At 28.4% G+C, this 25,593-nt stretch overlaps 1 protein-coding gene across 1 annotated transcript in view; it reads right to left on the bottom strand.

The window, feature by feature from the left end:
• LOC119607696 (ubiquitin carboxyl-terminal hydrolase 31) overlaps window positions 1–25,593 on the bottom strand; it is a 45,608-nt gene that overhangs the window by 5,527 nt on the left and 14,488 nt on the right. Inside the window, exons 3-5 of the mRNA XM_037961768.1 lie at window positions 3,550–3,768; window positions 3,204–3,338; window positions 2,989–3,123 (exon numbers count right to left, since the gene is read on the bottom strand). Coding sequence (XP_037817696.1) covers window positions 2,989–3,123; window positions 3,204–3,338; window positions 3,550–3,768 — 489 coding nt within the window. The remainder of the gene's footprint in view (window positions 1–2,988; window positions 3,124–3,203; window positions 3,339–3,549; window positions 3,769–25,593) is intronic.

The following is a 25,593-nucleotide window of genomic DNA, read 5'->3' as shown; positions in this document are numbered from 1 at the left end:
CTCGTGTTAAATAGTTCTAATAGCAACACTTGCATTGCATATTCCAGTTAATATTACATGTTATAATAAAGTGCTATAGACACGATAAGTGTGCTTGTTTGTAAGGGGAATGAACAATTGCCAGCGCCAGTATTTATTTAAATAAAATAATTGTGTAATAAACAAGTAATGCTTAATTTTATCAATTTATATTATTATAAGATAAGTGTTATTATATAGGTAGAATAAAGAAGAGTGAAAATTCTTTGTTGGAAAGTAGTTATTTGATTTTATTTTAAAAAACTGCTTTAAGATTTTTAAAGCTAAACGTTTTAATATTAATCGCATTGTCTTGGGTAAGGTAATTTTTAATGATATCTGCATTAGGTTGTTATCTTGTTTGTGAAATGTGCGCCTATAATAAAAGGTATTTACGTCAGTAACAGCTACATCGAATTGCACTTTAAAAATTTCCTGAATATCGAAATCTTATGCAAAACATTATTTCATATTGAAGACCAAGAAAATGGATCATTACACTGGCGATGTCAAGAATTGCTAGGAATATTTTTCGATATTGATTACTGGGACATAAATCATAAGTGAAGATTAATTTCAATTTTCCCGCATATTACAATTACTTGTATTCAAATTACAATTAAATTATATGTAATATTAATGGGTCAAGTCCACTTTACAAGCAATTGTAATTGTTCCTGTAATTAATTACTTATTGTAATCAAAATTATGATTTTCACGATAATTGGATCTTAGCGACAGCTGTATCATGGAAACGTTTTTTCCCAGGTCTCTTTAGGTATCTATCTATCTATCTATCTATCTATCTATCTATCTATCTATCTATCTATCTATCTATCTATCTATCTATCTATCTACCTATCTATCTATCTATCTATCTATCTACCTATCTATCTATCTATCTATCTATCTATCTATCTATCTATCTATCTATCTATCTATCTATCTATCTATCTATCTATCTATCTATCTATCTATCTACCTATCTATCTATCTATCTATCTATCTATCTATCTATCTATCTATCTATCTATCTATCTATCTATCTATCTATCTATCTATCTATCTATCTATCTATCTATCTATCTATCTATCTATCTATCTATCTATCTATCTATCTATCTATCTATCTATCTATCTATCTATCTATCTATCTATCTATCTATCTATCTATCTATCTATCTATCTATCTATCTATCTATCTATCTATCTATCTATCTATCTATCTATCTATCTATCTATCTATCTATCTATCTATCTATCTATCTATCTATCTATCTATCTATCTATCTATCTATCTATCTATCTATCTATCTATCTATCTATCTATCTATCTATCTATCTATCTATCTATCTATCTATCTATCTATCTATCTATCTATCTATCTATCTATCTATCTATCTATCTATCTATCTATCTATCTATCTATCTATCTATCTATCTATCTATCTATCTATCTATCTATCTATCTATCTATCTATCTATCTATCTATCTATCTATCTATCTATCTATCTATCTATCTATCTATCTATCTATCTATCTATCTATCTATCTATCTATCTATCTATCATCTATCTATCTATCTATCTATCTATCTATCTATCTATCTATCTATCTATCTATCTATCTATCTATCTATCTATCTATCTATCTATCTATCTATCTATCTATCTATCTATCTATCTATCTATCTATCTATCTATCTATCTATCTATCTATCTTCTATCTATCTATCTATCTATCTATCTATCTATCTATCTATCTATCTATCTATCTATCTATCTATCTATCTATCTATCTATCTATCTATCTATCTATCTATCTATCTATCTATCTATCTATCTATCTATCTATCTATCTATCTATCATCTATCTATCTATCTATCTATCTATCTATCTATCTATCTATCTATCTATCTATCTATCTATCTATCTATCTATCTATCTATCTATCTATCTATCTATCTATCTATCTATCTATCTATCTATCTATCTATCTATCTATCTATCTATCTATCTATCTATCTATCTATCTATCTATCTATCTATCTATCTATCTATCTATCTATCTATCTATCTATCTATCTATCTATCTATCTATCTATCTATCTATCTATCTATCTATCTATCTATCTATCTATCTATCTATTATCTATCTATCTATCTATCTATCTATCTATCTATCTATCTATCTATCTATCTATCTATCTATCTATCTATCTATCTATCTATCTTTCTATCTATCTATCTACATTTCATTCAACATTCTCTTGTTCTCAAATTCTTTTGTTTCAAATTCCTTAATTACTTAATTCTTTACATAATTCAAAATATGCAATTACACCAAAATTGTATCTTTCTTTAAAAATTAATTAAGTATTTAAAGGTTCATTATTTATAAAAATAAAGCGTAATTGTAACTTTGACTATGGAAAAATGAAATCAATACAATAGCTCTTACATTATTAAATTACTAATATAGACAACGGTAAAAGTGTGTAAACAAAAGAATCCAAATTAAAATTTCAACGGATATTCAATTAATAATGTAAATAGCAAACAAAAACAAATGCACATTTTTCTTTATCAAAGTCTTAACAAGAAGACATTTTCTAAAATTATTAACTTGTGCTCATCTAACACTAAACTATTAGTTGACTGTTATTTAAAAATAACAAAAATAAAGCAGTCATAAAAACCAATTACTAAACTGTTGCTTTTTTTGTAGTATTTTTACATTCTTTCTTTTCAAGTACATGAATGCATATGATGCTAAATTGTCAATATAACGCTAATGAAGGTACATTGTTAAAGATTAATACCAAACGGTATGAGCGTATAAACAAGTGTATTTTTTGTTTATCATCATCAACAGCAGCAACAACATCATCGTAGTTTACATCATTAGTAGTTTACTCTTAATCTTTATACACAGATAGATGAGAATTAATGTAAATTTTTAACTTACCTTGACACTTTTATAGCGTCTTTTTGTGGCGGTATTTAAATCTTCATGAACTTTATCCAAAAGCCAAAATAGAAATTCTTGAGCATCGTGTTGCGTTGAACTGCGAAATTGTGAACCATAACGATCAACAACAGCCTAAAGAAAGAGGTTAGGGAAATAAATTTAATTAAGTTACTTTGCTTAGAATTTTTTGTGAAAATATTTAGAAAGTTTACCTTGAAGCTGGTGCTATGATCACTTTCATTCTTACAAGTCCACAAGGCTTTTAGAACATTAGCCAATTGTTCGGTTAATTCACCTTTTGTACCAAATTTTCGTGAATTGATTTTATTGCGACGCTTTAAATCAGCCTAGAAAATAAAAAAAAATTAATACAATTAATGAAAATAGCGGAAAATGCATAATATTCGAGTTTTAATACAAAATCTATATTATAGATAAATAACAGTGGGTAATAAAAAGAAAATATTTTAAAGAAAAATTAAAAAAAAAAACAAATCTATCTCAGTGAAGTTTAAAGTCTCGAATTCTTTATTCATAGTTTTTTTCAATCAAACTCACCTTGTATTGATCCAAAACAAAATATTCAGCCAAAATATCGGTATGACTGAGACACTGTAAGACGGCATTCATGAAACAAGTGTTACCATGATTTTTTAAACCCATTACGCCAGGCGTTTGATCATTTGGCCACTGATAACCACTAATGGGCGGCACACGATCTGCGGTCGATGATATTGTATGACCATTAGCTGTGGTTGCGGCATAAGGTTTATTAGACTGTAAAATAAAACCACAAAAAAATTGTTTAATATGAAATTAATATTTTGCAATGCATATAAATATTTTTTGTTGAACAATTTAAATAATAAGGATTACTATAATGGCAATTGGTAGCTTATTTTAATTGTGTTTGATTTTTATTTTCCAATGCACAATTATAATGATATTTGATTTCTCCCCAAATTACTTTTAGCTATTGTTGAGTAAATATAAATTACAGAATGAAAAAAATGCACAAAAACAAAAAAATTTAATATATCTTTGAAATTTTTCAATAATTACAAACAAATAAAATAAGTATTTATTCGCCAATAGTCATTTCAGTCAATTCTTATCAAAACTAAGCAGTTTTCAATGTATAATAGTGTTGAAGTAATAATTAACAATTGAACAATTGAATCTCAAGCTTTTTAAATAAAAATTAATTTATTTTAAAAGTTATTTGATTTTTTATAAAATTACTACTCGTAGAAAAATTGCAAACAGAACTACTTCAAATCCTTGAATATTGCGACGTCTTGAACCTATTATCCGAAACATTGTTGTAATTTCAAAGTACTTTTAAAGAGTACGTCAGTAATATCTAAATATCTATCTATCTTTCTATCTATCTATCTATCTATCTATCTATCTATCTATCTATCTATCTATCTATCTATCTATCTATCTATCTATCTATCTATCTATCTATCTATCTATCTATCTATCTATCTATCTATCTATCTATCTATCTATCTATCTATCTATCTATCTATCTATCTATCTATCTATCTATCTATCTATCTATCTATCTATCTATCTATCTATTATATCTATCTATCTGTCTCTCTATATATCTATCTATCTATCTATCTATCTATCTATCTATCTATCTATCTATCTATCTATCTATCTATCTATCTATCTATCTATCTATCTATCTATCTATCTATCTATCTATCTATCTATCTATCTATCTATCTATCTATCTATCTATCTATCTCTCAATCTATATATCTATCTATCTATCTATCTATCTATCTATCTATCTATCTATCTATCTATCTATCTATCTATCTATCTATCTATCTATCTATCTATCTATCTATCTATCTATCTATCTATCTATCTATCTATCTATCTATCTATCTATCTATCTATCTATTAATCTATCAATCTATCTATCTGTCTCTCTCTCTCCGTCTGCACCTCTATCTGCTTCTCTGTCTGTTTCTGTTTCTGTCTATATCTCTTTCTGTCTATATCTCTTTCTGTCTGTCTGCCAGTCAGTCTGTCAGTCAGTCAGTCTGTCTATGTCTCTGTATGTCTCTGTATGTCAGTCTCTCCGTCTGTCTGTCTGTCAGTCGCTCTGTCTGTCAGTCTCTATAATCATCCCGGTGGTCTGTTTGTCTCTATATATACCCAGTTGTCTTTCTGTCTCTCTATCTTCCCGGTTGCCTTTCTTTCTCTCTATCTTTCCGGTTGTCTGTCTTTTTATCTTCCCGGTTGTCTGTCTAGTTATTTGGCTATCCGACTGTTTTCTGCATTCCTTGCTAACATAGACCTTGCTCCGTTATGCAGAAAAATTTACCTATTATTGCTCTTTATTCAAGTTAAATTTCTACTTTGTACCACAAAGTGTTAAAGACTTACATATTATAAAGCGTTAAATCATTATTTTGGCCCCAACAATCAAGCGTAGGTGTTTCAAAATAAAAACTAACTAAAATAATTGTGGGTTGGTGCACAAAAAAACACACAATACGATTTAGATATATCGTATAATAACAAAACAAATCAAGTTTAGTTTTGGCTAAAACTAAGCAAAAAAGTAATGTATCATTATATATACGTTAACTAGCATTGACTTTCAATAAACTGCAAATGATGAATGAAAAAAACACAAAACAAACAATGAAGAACCAGGAAAACTTAAAATTTTATTACAATAAACACATGAGAAAAGCTTCAAGTTGCAAATAAATAGGAAGGTACCTTTTTTCTACGCCAGCATCCGGTATAAAAAGGCACAATATCAATTAAATTCGTTTTCTCAGATATTGTAGACTTTATTTAAAAAAAAATTAATAAAAGATAAAAAAACAAAACAATATTTATAATAATTAATTGTTGACTTTATAAAAAACCGTTTTTAAACAATTAACGAAAGAATGTTCTCAAAAATATATGTATGAATGTATGTCATCATCATCATCATCATCAACGGCATGAGTATGAGATGACAATACTACATAATAAAAGTACGTTAATAAAGTATCACAAAATAAATGTGTACTTTTATAAAAAAAAAACACAAACGTACAACAATACAACTAAACATATTTTCAATTATTAACAAAATTCTTCAATTAATAATTGATATCAATGAATGAACGAATGAATTAATGTATGAGTGAATGTTTGTGTCTTTATTAATTGTTTGTTGAACGAGTTGTTGAATATTTTCATATGTAACATGTGTTGATCTTGTTTTCTTTTTTTTTTTTTTTGTATCGTGCTTGGAGAAAATATTTTATAATATTATACAACAATAAGTTCAAAACACTTTGACACCCCAGTAAATAAAGTGCCCAATAGGGCTTATTGTTAGTTAAAGAGTATAAAAAATCACAACATAATTTCCCCCTATTTTATTAAATACTTAGTAGTAGTGAATAGTTTTCAATAAATGTGCAAGTAATTATTATCAGTGTTATTTAATGAGGGTCTCTAAGTTTAGGTCAATAATGTTTGGCACTTCATAATATTTATTGTTTATAAAGTACCTTAGAATCAGTGATGCCAGATTTTTTTCAGAAATCCCTACGCTTATGAGAAAAAATCCCTTTTTTCCCTACACCCACTTTTTATTTTCCCTACATTTTTCTCTACACTACTTTTTTCCAAGTTTATCCTAAAAAAATACAAAAATAACATAAAAAACTAAAATATTAGCTCCGTTTTATATTTTTTTTCTTTTAATTTTACATAATACAAATTTTCCAAGCCTGACTCTTCAGTTAAGATTAAAAAAACAAGACAATTGAAAGATTTATGGCAGTATCACGATTCGATGTTAAAAATTTATTTTATGTTTTTTAAGGTTTACTTTCGCGTTTACTTTTGCGTTTACTTTTTGCGGTTTACTTTTATAAATTTTCAGAACATTAAATCTGATTCATTTTTAATTTTAAAGTTTAATACATTAAAGGGTATATTTTTAGTTGTTAAAAACTATGAAATTGAAAAATCCCTACAATTTGACAATAGTAAGAAATCTTTCCCTTTTTCCCTACACGTGAAATTTTTGAAAAAAAATCCCTACAAAAAGGGAAAAATCCCTACACTTGGCATCACTGCTTAGAATTTACATTTCATAATCTACACTATTATAGTAGAGAATGGGGACCCCAAAGAGTTCAATTTGATAAACTCATATTATTGTTCCGATATTGCAATGCCTACATACATATGTATGTACCTCCGTGTATAGGTCTGTTTAACCATTTGAAATGGTATGGTAATATATATTAGAATAATCTCAAATAGTTTGTTATGTTAATACTTATATCAAAAAGATGTACAGATTCTGACGCAACTCGAATCCATCCTCATATGGATAGATTTAATGTATCTCTAGTTCATCATGGAAACTATTTCATATCTATCTATCTATCTATCTATCTATCTATCTATCTATCTATCTATCTATCTATCTATCTATCTATCTATCTATCTATCTATATCATCTATCTATCTATCTATCTATCTATCTATCTATCTATCTATATCATCTATCTATCTATCTATCTATCTACTATCCTATCTATCTCATCTATCTATCTATCTATCTATCTATCTATCTATCTATCTATCTATCTATCTATCTATCTATCTATCTATCTATCTATCTATCTATCTATCTATCTATCTATCTATCTATCTATCTATCTATCTATCTATCTATCTATCTATCTATCTATCTATCTATCTATCTATCTATCTATCTATCTATCTATCTATCTATCTATCTATCTATCTATCTATCTATCTATCTATCTATCTATCTATCTATCTATCTATCTATCTATCTATCTATCTATCTATCTATCTATCTATCTATCTATCTATCTATCTATCTATCTATCTATCTATCTATCTATCTATCTATCTATCTATCTATCTATCTATCTATCTATCTATCTATCTATCTATCTATCTATCTATCTATCTATCTATCTATCTATCTATCTATCTATCTATCTATCTATCTATCTATCTATCTATCTATCTATCTATCTATCTATCTATCTATCTATCTATCTATCTATCTATCTATCTATCTATCTATCTATCTATCTATCTATCTATCTATCTATCTATCTATCTATCTATCTATCTATCTATCTATCTATCTATCTATCTATCTATCTATCTATCTATCTATCTATCTATCTATCTATCTACTATCTATCTATCTATCATCTATCTATCATAATCTATCTATCTAGCTATCTATCTACTATCTACTATCTATCTATTTCTATCATCTATCTATCTATCTATCTATCTATCTATCTATCTATCTATAGCTATCTATTATCTATCTAGCTATCTATCTATCTATCTATCTATCTATCTATCTATCTATCTATCTATCTATCTATCTATCTATCTAGCTATATCTATCTAGTTCTATCTATCTATCTATCTATCTATCTGCTTCTATCTATCTAATTCGATCTATCTATCTATCTTCTATCTATCTATCTATCTATCTATTATTTTATCTATATCTAATCTATCTGCTGTCTGTCTGTCTATCTATCTATCTATCTATCTATCTATCTATCTATCTATCTTATCTATCTATCTATCTATCTATCTAATCTGTCTATCTATCTATCTATCTATCTATCTACTCTATCTATCTATCTATCTATATATCTATCTATCTATCTATCCTTATCTAATCTATTCTGACAGTTTAGAGCTTGGTTCTATAACGAACTGGGGAAATACGATACTTAACCCTCCACAGTCTACTACGTTTTATCAGGTGAATTATTAATGTTTTATAGGAAGACTTAGATTCTTTCAGATTTCTTTATTTAGGGTATCGGTAAATCTTCTGGGTTGAAACCCCTTCGGAAATGGACCTGTTTCCATTCCACTCTCCTCTTTAGTTATGTATTTTGTTTTCTAGTGCTTTGGTTCTCTATCTTTGGATCTTCACTATCTACAAAGGGAATTGTAATGGACATTATGGACCTTACTTTGTTATAAAATGACTCTTAGAGCATTTCGGAAGTAGTGATGATCGTTCGTACAATAGAACAATTCCAAAAAAAAGATTATTTTTTTGTATTTTTCAGAAAATATTCATTTATATCGCGTCCACTAATGTGTACGAATGTGTAGGATATATCATATTACTATATATATAATGCGGTAACATAACAACGTTTTTTTTTTGTGAGTCAGTCTTATACACATAATTATTCATAAAGTATATTGCAACAATGTTTAAACAGACAAGTAATTAAAACAAATAATAAAATTATAACAAAAATAATTGAATAAATTTATTTGCTTTAAAAAAAATAAGTAATAAAATAAATAACTAAAACAAACATCATTTATTGCTAAATGATTTTGTAAATATCGACAGACAACATAAATTATTTTATTAGTGTATATATGGAAAAATAACTCTATTTATAAAGGTATGTTCACACTAATAAAAAAAAATTTCATGAGCTAAGTGTTTAAATTTTTAACAGATATTTATTTAATGTTTAGTTAATATAAAAAAATAAGTTTAAGGCAAGATTTGAATTTAATTTTTCTTTTTATTGTTAAAAAAATATTCCAATTTTCAATATTATTTTGATAATGTGAACGTCGTTATCTTAGGCGTTCACAGTTTATAGTTTTAATGGGAAAATTATTACTGCTAATAATAAATAATTACATTTTTTCATTGAACAGAGGTTTTATCAATAGCATTGCATGATCAAATCAATTAAGATCGTTAAAGTGTTAAATTCAGACTATTTTTAAAAACAAACAAGACTGATCATTTAGTTTTTTAAAATTCAGTTAACAATTTGCTCTTTTATAGCTTTATTAATTAACAAAATATTACAATTAAAATATTTGTTTTATATTATGTATATTATATATTATTAATCGTTGTTTTGCTAGACACTGTAAATTGATTTTTCACACTAATAAGATATTGTGTAAACATCAATAAATAAATAAATATAAATACAATCATAACAGTTATAAAAAAAATATCAAATTATGTTTATAATAAACAAATATTTGAAATTAAAAAAAAAATTAACGGAAAATTTTTTTAATAAATATATAAACAAATTAATGATTATTGCAAATTAATGCAATTTTTAAAGCTAATAAGGAAAATTACAAATCAGTTTGTTTTCAAAATATTATTCTGAAATTTTTAATAATTGTTAAATTGTTAGTTTATGCAAAAGAATTAAAACTAATTTTATATTTAGATAATTAAAAATATATTTAAAAATAAATATTCTGAATTATAAATCTGTTTGGTCAATTTTGACTCATGTATACGTAATGAGGGTTAATGGAAATTATTTTATTATTAATTATTTCGATTTCTTTTCGAAATCTCTTAATGTTTTTAAACAAAACCATTAATTTAAAATCTTTTTATGAAACGTTATATATTATAAAACACCTTCTTTTTATAATATTTCTTTTTATTAATTTTATTTTATTTGTTTATTTAACGTTTCAGAGAGATAAGTGAGTTAAATTTAATAGATTTCAAGGTTAGAAAAAACGTAAGACTTTATTTACTTAATTTTTTAATATTAAGTAAAATTAAATTCAAATTTTTAATTTAAAACCAGAATTATAAAATGTTTTCATAGTTTTGAAAAGTAAAGAAAAACATTTGAATTTAGCTTATTTGATTAAATGTCATATATGATTAGTTGTTTAGACTAGAATTAAACCACGGTTTATTGAACTTTGTAAACAAAACACACTATAGGCGTTTAAATTTGTATTAAATGGAGATTGCAGCTTTTGAAACAATGTATAATTGTTGAGAATATCCAAACCAATAGTAAAAAATTCCTATAAGAAACTTAACAAAAGCAGCTAACTCCAATAAGGACTACATTCTTTGCATTTACCGATAAATTTTCTCAACGAATTTCATTCTCTAAAAGTGAATTTGATATTGTCGTTTTGTTAATTACATACTTCTCATTATAAGTTTATAGAGTTTGCTGCTTTTGCCTCTTTGCCCCTTATATGTAGTTGTTGTAAACTATAGTTAATCTAGGTAATATTATATTTATGCGCGGTTTATTACAGTCGTAAATTGTATGTCAGTTGTGCGGATGTTCGTTATATACACTCATACGCATCTAGGTATAATTGAATAATTTATTGCTCCACTGTATGATGTACATATCGCTATATTTACCTGAAGACTAGCATAAATCAAATAAAATAGTTTCGAAAAATATACTCCACATACTCGACTATAGTCTAAACTATAAACCATAAACAGAACTATAGACTAGACTATGGAATGCACTATAGACTAGACTATAAACTAGACTATATACTAGACTATAGACTAGACTGTAGACTACACCATAAACAAGAATATAGACTAGACTATAGACTAGCCTGTAGACTAGACTACAGACTAGATCATAAATTAGACTATAGACTAGGCTATAGACTAGACTATAGACTAGACCATAAACTAGACCATAGACTAGGCTATAGACTAGACTATAGACTCGACTGTAGACTAGACCATAGACTAGACCATAGACTAGACTATAGACTAGACTATAGACTAGACTATAGACTAGACTATAGACTAGACTATAGACTAGACTATAGACTAGACTATAGACTAGACTATAGACTAGACTATAGACTAGACTATAGACTAGACTATAGACTAGACTAGACTATATAGACTATAGACTAGACTAGACTAGACTATAGACTAGACTATAGACTAGACTATAGACTAGACTATAGACTAGACTATAGACTAGACTATAGACTAGACTATAGACTAGACTATAGACTAGACTATAGACTAGACTATAGACTACTTAGACTAGACTATAGATAGACTATAGACTAGACTATAGACTAGACTATAGACTAGACTATAGACTAGACTATAGACTAGACTATAGACTAGACTATAGACTAGACTATAGACTAGACTATAGACTAGACTATAGACTAGACTATAGACTAGACTATAGACTAGACTATAGACTAGACTATAGACTAGACTATAGACTAGACTATAGACTACTATATCGACTAGTATAGTCTATAGTTAGTCTATAGTCTAGTCTATAGTCTAGTCTATAGTCTAGCCTATAGTCTAGTCTATAGTCCAGTCTATAGTCTAGTCTATAGTCTAGTCTATATAGTCTAGTCTATATAGTCTAGTCTGTAGTCTAGTCTATATAGTCTAGTCTATAGTCTAGTCTATATAGTCTAGTCTATAGTCTAGTCTATATAGTCTAGTCTATAGTCTAGTCTATAGTCTAGTCTATAGTCTAGTCTATAGTCTAGTCTATAGTCTAGTCTATAGTCTAGTCTATAGTCTAGTCTATAGTCTAGTCTATAGTCTAGTCTAGTCTAGACTATAGACTAGACTAAAGACCATAGACTAGACTATAGACTGTAGACTATCGACTATAGTCTAGTCTATATAGTTTAGTCTATATAGTTTAGTCTATAGTCTAGTCTATATAGTCTAGTCTATAGTCTAGCCTATAGTCTAGTCTATATAGTCTAGTCTATAGTCCAATCTATAGTCTAGTCTATAGTCTAGTCTATATAGTCTAGTCTGTAGTCTAGTCTATAGTCTAGTCTATATAGTCTAGTCTATATAGTCTAGTCTATAGTCTAGTCTATATAGTCTAGTCTATAGTCTAGTCTATATAGTCTAGTCTATAGTCTAGTCTATATAGTCTAGTCTATAGTCTAGTCTATAGTCTAGTCTATAGTCTAGTCTATAGTCTAGTCTATAGTCTAGTCTATAGTCTAGTCCAACGGTTCCCAAAAGGGGGTCCGCGGACCCCTAGTGGTCCGTAGCAAAATCCTAGGGGGTCCGCGAAGACGAACGAAAAAAATCATGAATAAAAAATATTCTCTATATGTTACAAAATATTAAAAATATCTCCAAATTTTTCATAAATACTAAAATACACAATTTTTATTCAATAATCCCAGATTTGTTGGTGACTCTTTGAATTTTATTGTTTCGGTCGTTTATCAGGATGAAGCTAGGCGCTACAAATTTATTGTTTCACTTTTATAAAGTAAAGTATTACGTGATTTGTAATTTTTATAAATATAAATGTTCTTATAGCAGACGGATAATGATTTGCCTTAGAATTAAATACTGATACTAGTATCCCGGAATATGAAGTTAGGTCACATTTCATAATATTTTTTTAAATTGTAAGCAAAAGTGTTAATCTAGTTAATTTTAAATATAAATATTCCATTCCAACGTGATACACAGATTTTAACTTCATTTTGTTGTCCAATATTATTAAATCAACATCAGAAAATTCATAGCGTTTTGCGTAAATAGTCAAAACCACGCAGTAAAATAATTCGTAGGTATTTTAAAATTCAAATTTAAGATCCAAATTCACAGTACATTCGCAAAGAGTTCAAGTCATATTTTATGTGGGTAACGCATTCCGCAACAACATCGAAGAAGTCTAACTTTCACATATTTTCCCGAAAATTTAGCTTACATACTCAGCTCACTCCTATGCAATCGCAAAAAAATTTAGAAACATGACTCTTTAAGCACATGTCGACAATACTTGTTAAAGAAACCTTTTCTCTACCTTGACGAGAAATGAACATGAAAGCTCTCACGATCATAAAATTAAACATCATGTTAGAAGTCATTCTATATTTAAAACCATGAAATTGAAAACATCTCCGAAATACTAAATGTTCTCAATGTACGGGAATATTTTATAGGGTTTATGGACCAGGACTAAGACAATTTTCGAACAATTACACAGTGATACAGCAAAAAAATGCAGGGGTTCTCATATACCAATTCCATTTCGTTATAGTCCATAGAGTAGGAATTTATTTTTAATTTTTCCCGATCACTTCGTTTAGTTCCTTTTTAAGAGCAAAAGTTGTGAAAAAGAGCTATTTTTGAAGTTTTAACTTTAAAAAAATATATGTCTGGTAGTTTGCAACCGATTTTCAAATTGGATATTTTGTTTTAAAGATACAAGTGTTGTCTTTCAACCCAAAAAAATAAATCCAAAATTTATGATTAATGTCTTGGTTACGGCCATTTAAGTAAAAAAACTCACACTTTTTTCACAATTTTTAATTTTCATACTGCTCTACGTTGGCCATGAAGCAGTAACTTTAGCTTTTATTACATTTGAAAAAAGGCACATTAAGTTGGGTTTCCAATGATGGTCAATTTATAATAATCGATGAAAAAGGTTATGAGTTGTGCTAAGTTTTATAAAAATATAGCATATTTCTTCCATACAAAAACGTTCATGTTTCTGGTTTTCTTTGTAACAAGTTTAAAAAATGTTTATAAACATTTTTATACAAAAATTAATTTGTATGGAGAAAACCAAAAATTCGAGGAACATGCTATTAGAAAAATTGGCATATATCATCCAGTTTTTCATAGATTTTTATGAAATAACAAGTTTTAGAAACCTTCCTTCATGTGATTCTTCAGGAAAGTAATAAAAGATGAACTCACTGCCTCATGGTCAAAGTAGAGCATGATGAAAATGAAAATTTTTTAAAAAAGTGTGAGTTTTTTTACTTTAACGACCGTAACTCAGACATTTGACCATAAATTTTGGATTTCTTTTTTTGGATTAAAAGACACTTGTATCATTAAAAAAAAAAATCGGATTTGAAAATCGGATGAAAACTACTAAACTTATGATTTTTCAAATTTAAAACTTCAAAAATGGCTCTTTTTCGCATCTTTTGCTCTTAAAAAGTAAGTTAACGAAGTGATAGGGGAAAACTAAAAATATATTCGTACTCTATGGACTATAACGAAATAGAATTGGTATATGAGAACGCCTGCATTTTATTTTTCTTCACTTTTGTATCACAGTGTTATTTATAACAACTAGAGTTCGCCCAGCGGTCGAAATTCGACCAGAACCAATGCTGGAAAAATTGTATGAATGTGTAAAATAAAACCATATTTTTGTAGTTCAAATCTGTGGTAAAAAAATAACTTTATTGATATTATCAAAGTGTATAATTTGCTTTGATTAATGTTTTCTTTTAGAAAATGTGATGGGTTTTAGTAAAAGTCCCATCAGAAGTTTAAAACCTCAATTGTTAAAATTAGGTATACAACTTGTTTTACAAAAGTATTTCAACTATTTTAAAAATAAAAAATAACGAACATTTCTTCTATCGAGTTATTATCCCCTACATATTTACGCTACGTTCACAATGCTGGAGTACTCTACTGTACACACCAGTAAAGAAATGTTAGCTGTTCAAAACACTTAGTGGAAATGTTCTAAATAATTTGTCAAAACAATAAAAATATTTAAAATAAATAATGTCTTATCTAATTATAAATAAATTTTATTTGGATGTCATTAGTAGTCCATCCATCAGGTATATGCTGTTTACAGCATATACCATCCATCAGGTATATGCTGTTTAAATTCTCCCTTATAACACTCGACAAAGACTTCAGCAGACCTACATTTATTAAATTTTAATGTCTTCTAATAGAATTTAAAAGTAGATATTCTATGAGGTCTTCTAATGGGCCTTCTATTAGCCTTCATATAGGAGCGCATAACGATATGCATTGGCATATCCAATTACACACTGATTTTGTATATGCATAAGAAGAATTTAACGCCTTAATTTTTCATATATTTTGTAAGTACTGTTTGAAAGAAAACATTAATTAACTATAAATTTCAGTCTTTTGCTAATATATGCAAGTTTAATAGCAAGTAAATGAATAATAAACGTAAATAAGTACGGTTAAACACTCTTCATCCCAAAAGACATGATTTATATTTAGCAGTTTTATCTATTTTTATAAAGCATATAACCATCACCTATTCAACTTACAGTTTTCACTTTACACTACTATTTCCTAATTGGTTAGAATAACCCAAAAACGAAAAATATCATCAAATCCTCCCTGTGCTAAACCTGCATATAAGCGATATACATATCCATTTATTGCGGTATGTACCGGCATGACCAACTAAACTTTACTTATATTTTTTACAGGCTTTTTTTATTACTTACTGACACTGAATCAATTCATTAATCCATCATTTAAATCATCAAAATCAATCAAAACTAATAATTATGTACCACAATTCAGTATTTTATTTCACCGATTTTTTTTTGTTAAACATAACCGAAAAGTATCGGCAGTGTAACGACCAATAAAAAGTTCACGTTAATAATTTTATATTTTAAAAATATTTCAATACATAACTTTTGACATTCTTGTATTTTTCCAATCTTTGTCTTTAAAATATTATACGGTCGTTAAAAAGTTAGGGAATTGAAAATTCGTTAATGTAACCGATATTTGTCATTACTTTACGATATCAATACTTAAAATTTAAAAAATTACTGAATTTCCGTACTAATGCCCTACCAATATTTTTCCAGGTCAAATACGAATATCAGTACATTGTTTGACATATCTTCAGGTGTCCCCAAGCATTATTTACACATCTTTTTATATTCCCAGTTCGTTGTTTCCTCGGGAATGTATATATAAATATGAATATAAAACTGAAGTCCTAATTCTTATAAAAATATTCCTTTCGATTTGGTAACAATCGTAACTATATTATAACAAAATAGATCATTATCTCATTCACAATTTAGCACTTTACACAAAAATATAAAACAATAAAATCCTATTTTCTCTTTGCCTAAGCTTGTTTACATACATATTTGTTTACAAAAATCTTATTAAAAACAACAACAAAAACAAATATCATGCAAAATACAAAAAGAAAACGGTAACAGAGAAGTTAAACGTTTCTGCACTCTCCTCTCTTTTTTTAAAAAAGTAAACAACACGGTTTACTTTTTTGTTTTGTTTCTTGCTTTGTTTGTTTGTTTTTAATTTCAAGAATACGTACGTGTGACTATTGTTTCTATGTATTAGTAACAACTTTAAACGCTTATAGCTCGTAAAATTCTGAACCGATCTCATTAATATATATATTGTGCACATCTGCGAACAAATACCTTTAAAATGATATATTTTTTGCCAAGATCAGATGTATACTGTAAGAGTAAAAGGGGTCACAAAAAATCGTCTTGCCTATTAATTATATAGATAAGATATCAAAATATGTATGGGGGTCCGTGAAATTAAATAAATTCCTCAAGGGGTCCGCGAAGTAAAAAATGGTGGGAACCGCTGGTCTAGTCTATAGTCTATAGTCTAGTCTATAGTCTAGTCTATAGTCTAGTCTATAGTCTAGTCTATAGTCTAGTCTATAGTCTAGTCTATAGTCTAGTCTATAGTCTAGTCTATAGTCTAGTCTAGTCTATAGTCTAGTCTATAGTCTAGTCTATAGTCTAGTCTATAGTCTAGTCTATAGTCTAGTCTATAGTCTAGTCTATAGTCTAGTCTATAGTCTAGTCTATAGTCTAGTCTATAGTCTAGTCTATAGTCTAGTCTATAGTCTAGTCTATAGTCTAGTCTATAGTCTAGTCTATAGTCTAGTCTATAGTCTAGTCTATAGTCTAGTCTATAGTCTAGTCTATAGTCTAGTCTATAGTCTAGTCTATAGTCTAGTCTAGTCTAGTCTATAGTCTAGTCTATAGTCTAGTCTATAGTCTAGTCTATAGTCTAGTCTATAGTCTAGTCTATAGTCTAGTCTATAGTCTAGTCTATAGTCTAGTCTATAGTCTAGTCTATAGTCTAGTCTATAGTCTATTCTATAGTCTAGTCTAGTCTAGTCTATAGTCTAGTCTAGTCTATAGACTAGACTATAGACTCGACTATAGACTAGACAAAGGACAAGTTTATAGACTATACTTTAGACTAGAATAGACAAGAGTGTAGATTAGAGTATAAACTGCATTATAGACTAGACTAAAGACTAGGCAATATAATAGACATAGACAGAGTAAATAGAAATTATGGTTACATAAATCAAAGTAATTTTTACATTTAAATTCAAAAAGTACTCTAACGACTAAAATAATATAAAATTTTTGAGTTATGTCATTCTTCATATAAAGTAACTATAGTACATAACATAATGTCATACATAAATGTAAATATGTATTTATATATTTATACGTAAATACATTTATATGCATTTACCAATATTGTCATGTTTACTATTGTATATTTGTATGCAACTTTAAAATTGAAGTTACATTATTTGTCTTTTTTACAGTTTTTGTTTGCAGTGTTATGTTAATTTATGTAATACCCAGATATTTGTCGGAATTGTTTTAACATTTATTTTTTCAAATAGTTTTTTTTTCAGCAGTTGAAATATTTGGAGTATAATTATGGACGCTTATGCTGTAAATTATGCTTTCGGTGAGTTTTGCAATTTTTGATTGCACAAAATTATTGAAATTATTGTTTGCACTTGTTTTATTTTTCAAGACAATTGTAATCAATGGAATTTAGTGATCAATTTTGTTAAATAGCAGCATAACATAAAATATTTTTGAACAAAAATGCTTGTTGGTAATTAAAAATGAAAACTTGTTTTTGTCAAAGTTCGCTGTCGCCATGATTGACTTCCCGCTTGTTTACTTGTAGGTACTAAAGTGACAACTGACTATTTTCTGCATTACAAAAACTACATGTTTGTACTCTTTGACCAAAAATTAATTTGAGTCAACCAATTAATATCAATTGATACTGAAAGACGAATTGCAATTAAATATTAAAAAATAAAATATTAATAACCATTATTACAATTAATAAATAAAAAAACATAACCTGAGTTTTTGAAAAAAGGAGAACATGATCTAAATAATCATACAACATAAAGAAATTAATTTCTTTTTTTATTCAAAATATATTCCCTTTGTCTGGGTTGAGCTTATTTATAAAATGCGAAATTCAAAACGCGGCCAAATTAAAATGAGAAAATTAGTTCATTGACTCAGGGGTAACATTCTTGGAAAAAATAAGGTTTGTTGTTAATAAAAGTATAAAAACAACAACAACACCAAAAATAAATAGTTATATTAATTAAAATAAATGAAATGAACACTCCTTTTAGTATAAACGTTGAAGATACATAAAAATTATGTTAAAAAAGAATTTAAACATAAATTGTAGTTAGACTGAACTAAATAATATTAAAGAGAAATGTTAAAGGAAAGGCCGATAGATTACTCTAGTCGACTATAGGCAGAACAGTTTGTAAATTAACTATAAACTAGACTATAAACTATTGACTAGAATAAGGCTACACAATAGACTAGACAACAAAATAGAATTAAGATTATACTATAGGTTAGACTATAGACTAGACTATAGACTAGACAATAGACTAGACAATAGACTAGACTATAGACTAGACTATAGACTAGACTATAGACTAGACTATAGACTAGACTATAGACTAGACTATAGACTAGACTATAGACTAGACAATAGACTAGACTATAGACTAGACTATAGACTAGGCTATAGACTAGACTATAGACTAGACAATAGACTAGACAATAGACTAGACAATAGACTAGACTATAGACTAGACTATAGACTAGACTATAGACTAGACTATAGACTAGACTATAGACTAGACTATAGACTAGACTATAGACTAGACTATAGACTAGACTATAGACTAGACTATAGACTAGACTATAGACTAGACTATAGACTAGACAATAGACTAGACTATAGACTAGACTATAGACTAGACTATAGACTAGACTATAGACTAGACTATAGACTAGACTATAGACTAGACTATAGACTAGACTATAGACTAGACTATAGACTAGACTATAGACTAGACTATAGACTAGACTATAGACTAGACTATAGACTAGACTATAGACTAGACTATAGACTAGACTATAGACTAGACTATAGACTAGACTATAGACTAGACTATAGACTAGACTATAGACTAGACTATAGACTAGACTATAGACTAGACTATAGACTAGACTATAGACTAGACTATAGACTAGACTATAGACTAGACTATAGACTAGACTATAGACTAGACTATAGACTAGACTATAGACTAGACTATAGACTAGACTATAGACTAGACTATAGACTAGACTATAGACTAGACTATAGACTAGACTATAGACTAGACTATAGACTAGACTATAGACTAGACTATAGACTAGACTATAGACTAGACTATAGACTAGACTATAGACTAGACTATAGACTAGACTATAGACTAGACTATAGACTAGACTATAGACTAGACTATAGACTAGACTATAGACTAGACTATAGACTAGACTATAGACTAGACTATAGACTAGACTATAGACTAGACTATAGACTAGACTATAGACTAGACTATAGACTAGACTATAGACTAGACTATAGACTAGACTATAGACTAGACTAGACTAGACTATAGACTAGACTATAGACTATAGCTAGACTATAGACTAGACTATAGACTAGACTATAGACTAGACTATAGACTAGACTATAGACTAGACTATAGACTAGACTATAGACTAGACTATAGACTAGACTATATACTAGACTATAGACTAGAACTAGAGACTAGTACTATAGACTAGACTATAGACTAGACTAATAGACTAGACTATAGACTAGACTATAGACTAGACTATAGACTAGACTATAGACTAGACTATAGACTAGACTATAGACTAGACTATAGACTAGACTATAGACTAGACTATAGACTAGACTATAGACTAGACTATAGACTAGACTATAGACTAGACTAATAGACTAGACTATATACTAGACTATAGACTAGACCTATAGACTAGACTATAGACTAGACTATAGACTAGACTTAAGAACTAGACTATAGACTAGACTATAGACTAGACTATAGACTAGACTATAGACTAGACTATAGACTAGACTATAGACTAGAACTATAGACTAGACTATAGACTAGACTATAGACTAGACTATAGACCTAGACTATAGACTAGACTATAGACTAGACTATAGACTAGACTATAGACTAGACTATAGACTAGACTATAGACTAGACTATAGACTAGACTATAGACTAGACTATAGACTAGACTATAGACTAGACTATAGACTAGACTATAGACTAGACTATAGACTAGACTATAGACTAGACTATAGACTAGACTATAGACATAGAATATAGACTATAGCTAGACTATAGACTAGACTATAGACTAGACTATAGACTAGACTATAGACTAGACTATAGACTAGACTATAGACTAGACTATAGACTAGACTATAGACTAGACTATAGACTAGACTATAGACTAGACTATAGACTAGACTATAGACTAGACTATAGACTAGACTATAGACTAGACTATAGACTAGACTATAGACTAGACTAGAGACTAGACTATAGACTAGACTATAGACTAGACTATAGACTAGACTATAGACTAGACTATAGATAGACTAGAACTATAGACTAGACTATAGACTAGACTATAGACCTAGACTATAGACTAGACTATAGACTAGACTATAGACAGACTAGACTATAGACTAGACTATAGACTAGACTATAGACTAGACTATAGACTAGACTATAGACTAGACTATAGACTAGACTATAGACTAGACTATAGACTAGACTATAGACTAGACTATAGACTAGACTATAGACTAGACTAGAGACTAGACTATAGACTAGACTATAGACTAGACTATAGACTAGACTATAGACTAGACTATAGACTAGACTATAGACTAGACTATAGACATAGACTATAGACTAGACTATAGACTAGAACTATAGACTAGACTATAGACTAGACTATAGAAATAGACTATAGACTAGACTAGACTACAAGACTATAGACTAGACTATAGACCTAGACTATAGACTAGACTATAGACTAGACTATAGACTAGACTATAGACTAGACTATAGACTAGACTATAGACTAGACTATAGACTAGACTATAGACTAGACTATAGACTAGACTATAGACTAGACTATAGACTAGACTATAGACTAGACTATAGACTAGACTATAGACTAGACTATAGACTAGACTATAGACTAGACTATAGACTAGACTATAGACTAGACTATAGACTAGACTAGACTAGACTATAGCTAGACTATAGACTAAGACTATAGACTAGACATTAGACTAGACTATAGACTAGACTATAGACCTAGAACTATAGACTAGACTATAGACTAGACTATAGACTAGACTATAGACTAGACTATAGACTAGACTATAGACTAGACTATAGACTAGACTATAGACTAGACTATAGACTAGACTATAGACTAGACTATCTAGACTATAGACTAGACTATAGACTAGACTATAGACTAGACTATAGACTAGACTATAGACTAGACTATAGACTAGACTATAGACTAGACTATAGACTAGACTATAGACTAGACTATAGACTAGACTATAGACTAGACTATAGACTATACTAGACTATAGACTAGACTATAGACTAGACTATAGACTAGACTATAGACTAGACTATAGACTAGACTATAGACTAGACTATAGACTAGACTATAGACTAGACTATAGACTAGACTAAAACTAGACTATAGACTAGACTATAGACTAGACTATAGACTAGACTATAGACTAGACTATAGACTAGACTATAGACTAGACTATAGACTAGACTATAGACTAGACTATAGACTAGACTATAGACTAGACTATACACTAGACTATAGACTAGACTATAGACTAGACTATAGACTAGACTATAGACTAGACTATAGACTAGACTATAGACTAGACTATAGACTAGACTATAGACTAGACTATAGACTAGACTATAGACTAGACTATAGACTAGACTATAGACTAGACTATAGACTAGACTATAGACTAGACTATAGACTAGACTATAGACTAGACTATAGACTAGACTATAGACTAGACTATAGACTAGACTATAGACTAGACTATAGACTAGACTATAGACTAGACTATAGACTAGACTATAGACTAGACTATAGACTAGACTATAGACTAGACTATAGACTAGACTATAGACTAGACTATAGACTAGACTATAGACTAGACTATAGACTAGACTATAGACTAGACTATAGACTAGACTATAGACTAGACTATAGACTAGACTATAGACTAGACTATAGACTAGACTATAGACTAGACTATAGACTAGACTATAGACTAGACTATAGACTAGACTATAGACTAGACTATAGACTAGACTATAGACTAGACTAATAGACTAGACTATACTAGACTATAGACTAGACTATACTAGACTATAGACTAGACTATAGACTAGACTATAGACTAGACTATAGACTAGACTATAGACTAGACTATAGACTAGACTATAGACTAGACTATAGACTAGACTATAGACTAGACTATAGACTAGACTATAGACTAGACTATAGACTAGACTATAGACTAGACTATAGACTAGACTATAGACTAGACTATAGACTAGACTATAGACTAGACTATAGACTAGACTATAGACTAGACTATAGACTAGACTATAGACTAGACTATAGACTAGACTATAGACTAGACTATAGACTAGACTATAGACTAGGCTATAGACTAGACTATAGACTAGACTATAGACTAGACTATAGACTAGACTATAGACTAGACTATAGACTAGACTATAGACTAGACTATAGATTAGACTATAGACTAGACTATAGACTAGACTGTATTCTAAATATTTTATCTAAAATCGGATTTTTTATAACAAATTATGAATAACAAATTATGAAATAAAATTTTAAAAAAATTGCAATTGTTATAAACAAATGTACTAAAACGAAAGCGGATGAGATGATGACATACTCAACGTACATTTATAATGAGAGCAGCAAAAAATTTATGATTTCATTTTAAAACTGTTGTTTTTTTTTTTCAAAATGTATTTATGACAAATTTTCATTGTTGTAGTTATTTTTGTTGCTTTTTTTTCATTCACTCAATTCTATTCAATTAGTTTCATCTCAATTGATTTTACCTTGAAAAAGAATTTGAATGGAAACTATAAAAAAAGTAGCCGCAAAAAAATGTGAAATAAACTTTTAGCAAATATACAAAACGGCAAATATTCTGAAATATTCAAACTACTCAACAATAAAGCGTAAAAGATAGAGAAATACCGACACAAAATAATAATAAAAAAAAACACATTGGACTACTGGAAAAAAGATCATAAAGCACATGAATTAAGATAAAAGTTAAATACTAATTTATTCTTTGTTTTTGTCATGTTTTTTTGTTGTTGTTGGAAACATTATTTAAAACGAACAATTTTTGCAAAAGTTATGAAAAATGAACTTTGGGTTTAATATTTTTAATAATTTAGTTAATTTTAAAGGGGATTTTTTGTTAAGCTGAATTTTAGTTTTTTTTTTTGACATTTAAAATATATTTCGGCGAAGTCGTAAAACTTATTTAAATTAAAACCATATTATTTTTTTCAGTGTATTACAATATTAATCAAATATTAAAATATTACATAATAATACAACTCAAGTTAGCTAGACGTTTTTTTATCGTAAATTCTTTTAATGAATTAAAACGACCACAAAAATTTAATTGTAAAATTTCATGATTATTGTCTTACGATAATTTGATATAACTAGCTATACCCAGAGTGCTTCGCTACTCTCATAACAATTAATATAAAACACTTCTAAGTATAAGTAAGTCTATGTGTATTTGGCTCTATATTTGAGTGACTATGCTAGCAAGGATTGTCGCCTACTTTTGTCCACTATTTCCTAAATTTTCATATTGTTATTGATAACTAGAGATATGCACTTATTCTACTATTTACTTCATAAGCGAAGGTGGCACTCCTTATACTCCTGCTTTCACATATGGGACTTTTTTGATATGCATGTGGGCGTGGCAGTTCATCTATTTAAAACTAAAGTTATTCTAAAGTTTAGCCTTCTAAAGACCTTAAACGAAAAAATCTTCTCATTATTTATTGAAGACGATTTCAAATATACTCCTATTCTCAAATAAACGACTTTTTACTCTTTTTTATAAGTGGGCGTGGCAGCTTATCAATTTAAAATTACAACTGTTCTGATGTTTAGCCTTTAAAAGCCTTTAAACAAAAAATCTTTCCATTATTAAGGGAAGACGATTTCATAGTTACTCCTACTCTAACATAAACATATGTATGTGGGCATGGTTGTTTATCACTTTAAAATGATCTGAAGTTTAGTTTTCTAAAGATCTTAAACAAAAAAATCTTCCCATTATTAAGGGAAGACGATTTCAAAGTTACTCCTGCTCTCACATAAGAGAATTTTTAAACCTTTTATATGTGGGCGTGGCAGCTTATCTATTCAAAATTAAAGTTATTCTGAAGTTTAGCCTTTTACAGACCTTAAACAAAAAAATCTTCCCATTATTAGGGAAAGACGATTTCAAAGTTACTCCTGCTCTCACATGAACATATGTGGGCATGGTAGCTTATCAATTTAAAATGTTCTGAAGTTTAGTTTTCTAAAGATCTTAAACAAAAAAATCTTCCCATTATTTAGGGAAGAGGATTTCAAAGTTACTTCTGCTTTCAC

This window comes from Lucilia sericata, unplaced genomic scaffold (assembly GCF_015586225.1).
Source record: "Lucilia sericata isolate MDLA Ls3-8-SP2 unplaced genomic scaffold, ASM1558622v1 Contig000734F_arrow, whole genome shotgun sequence".
Classification (NCBI taxonomy): Eukaryota; Metazoa; Arthropoda; class Insecta; order Diptera; family Calliphoridae; genus Lucilia; species Lucilia sericata.
This window is presented reverse-complemented; position numbering and strand designations above follow the sequence as displayed.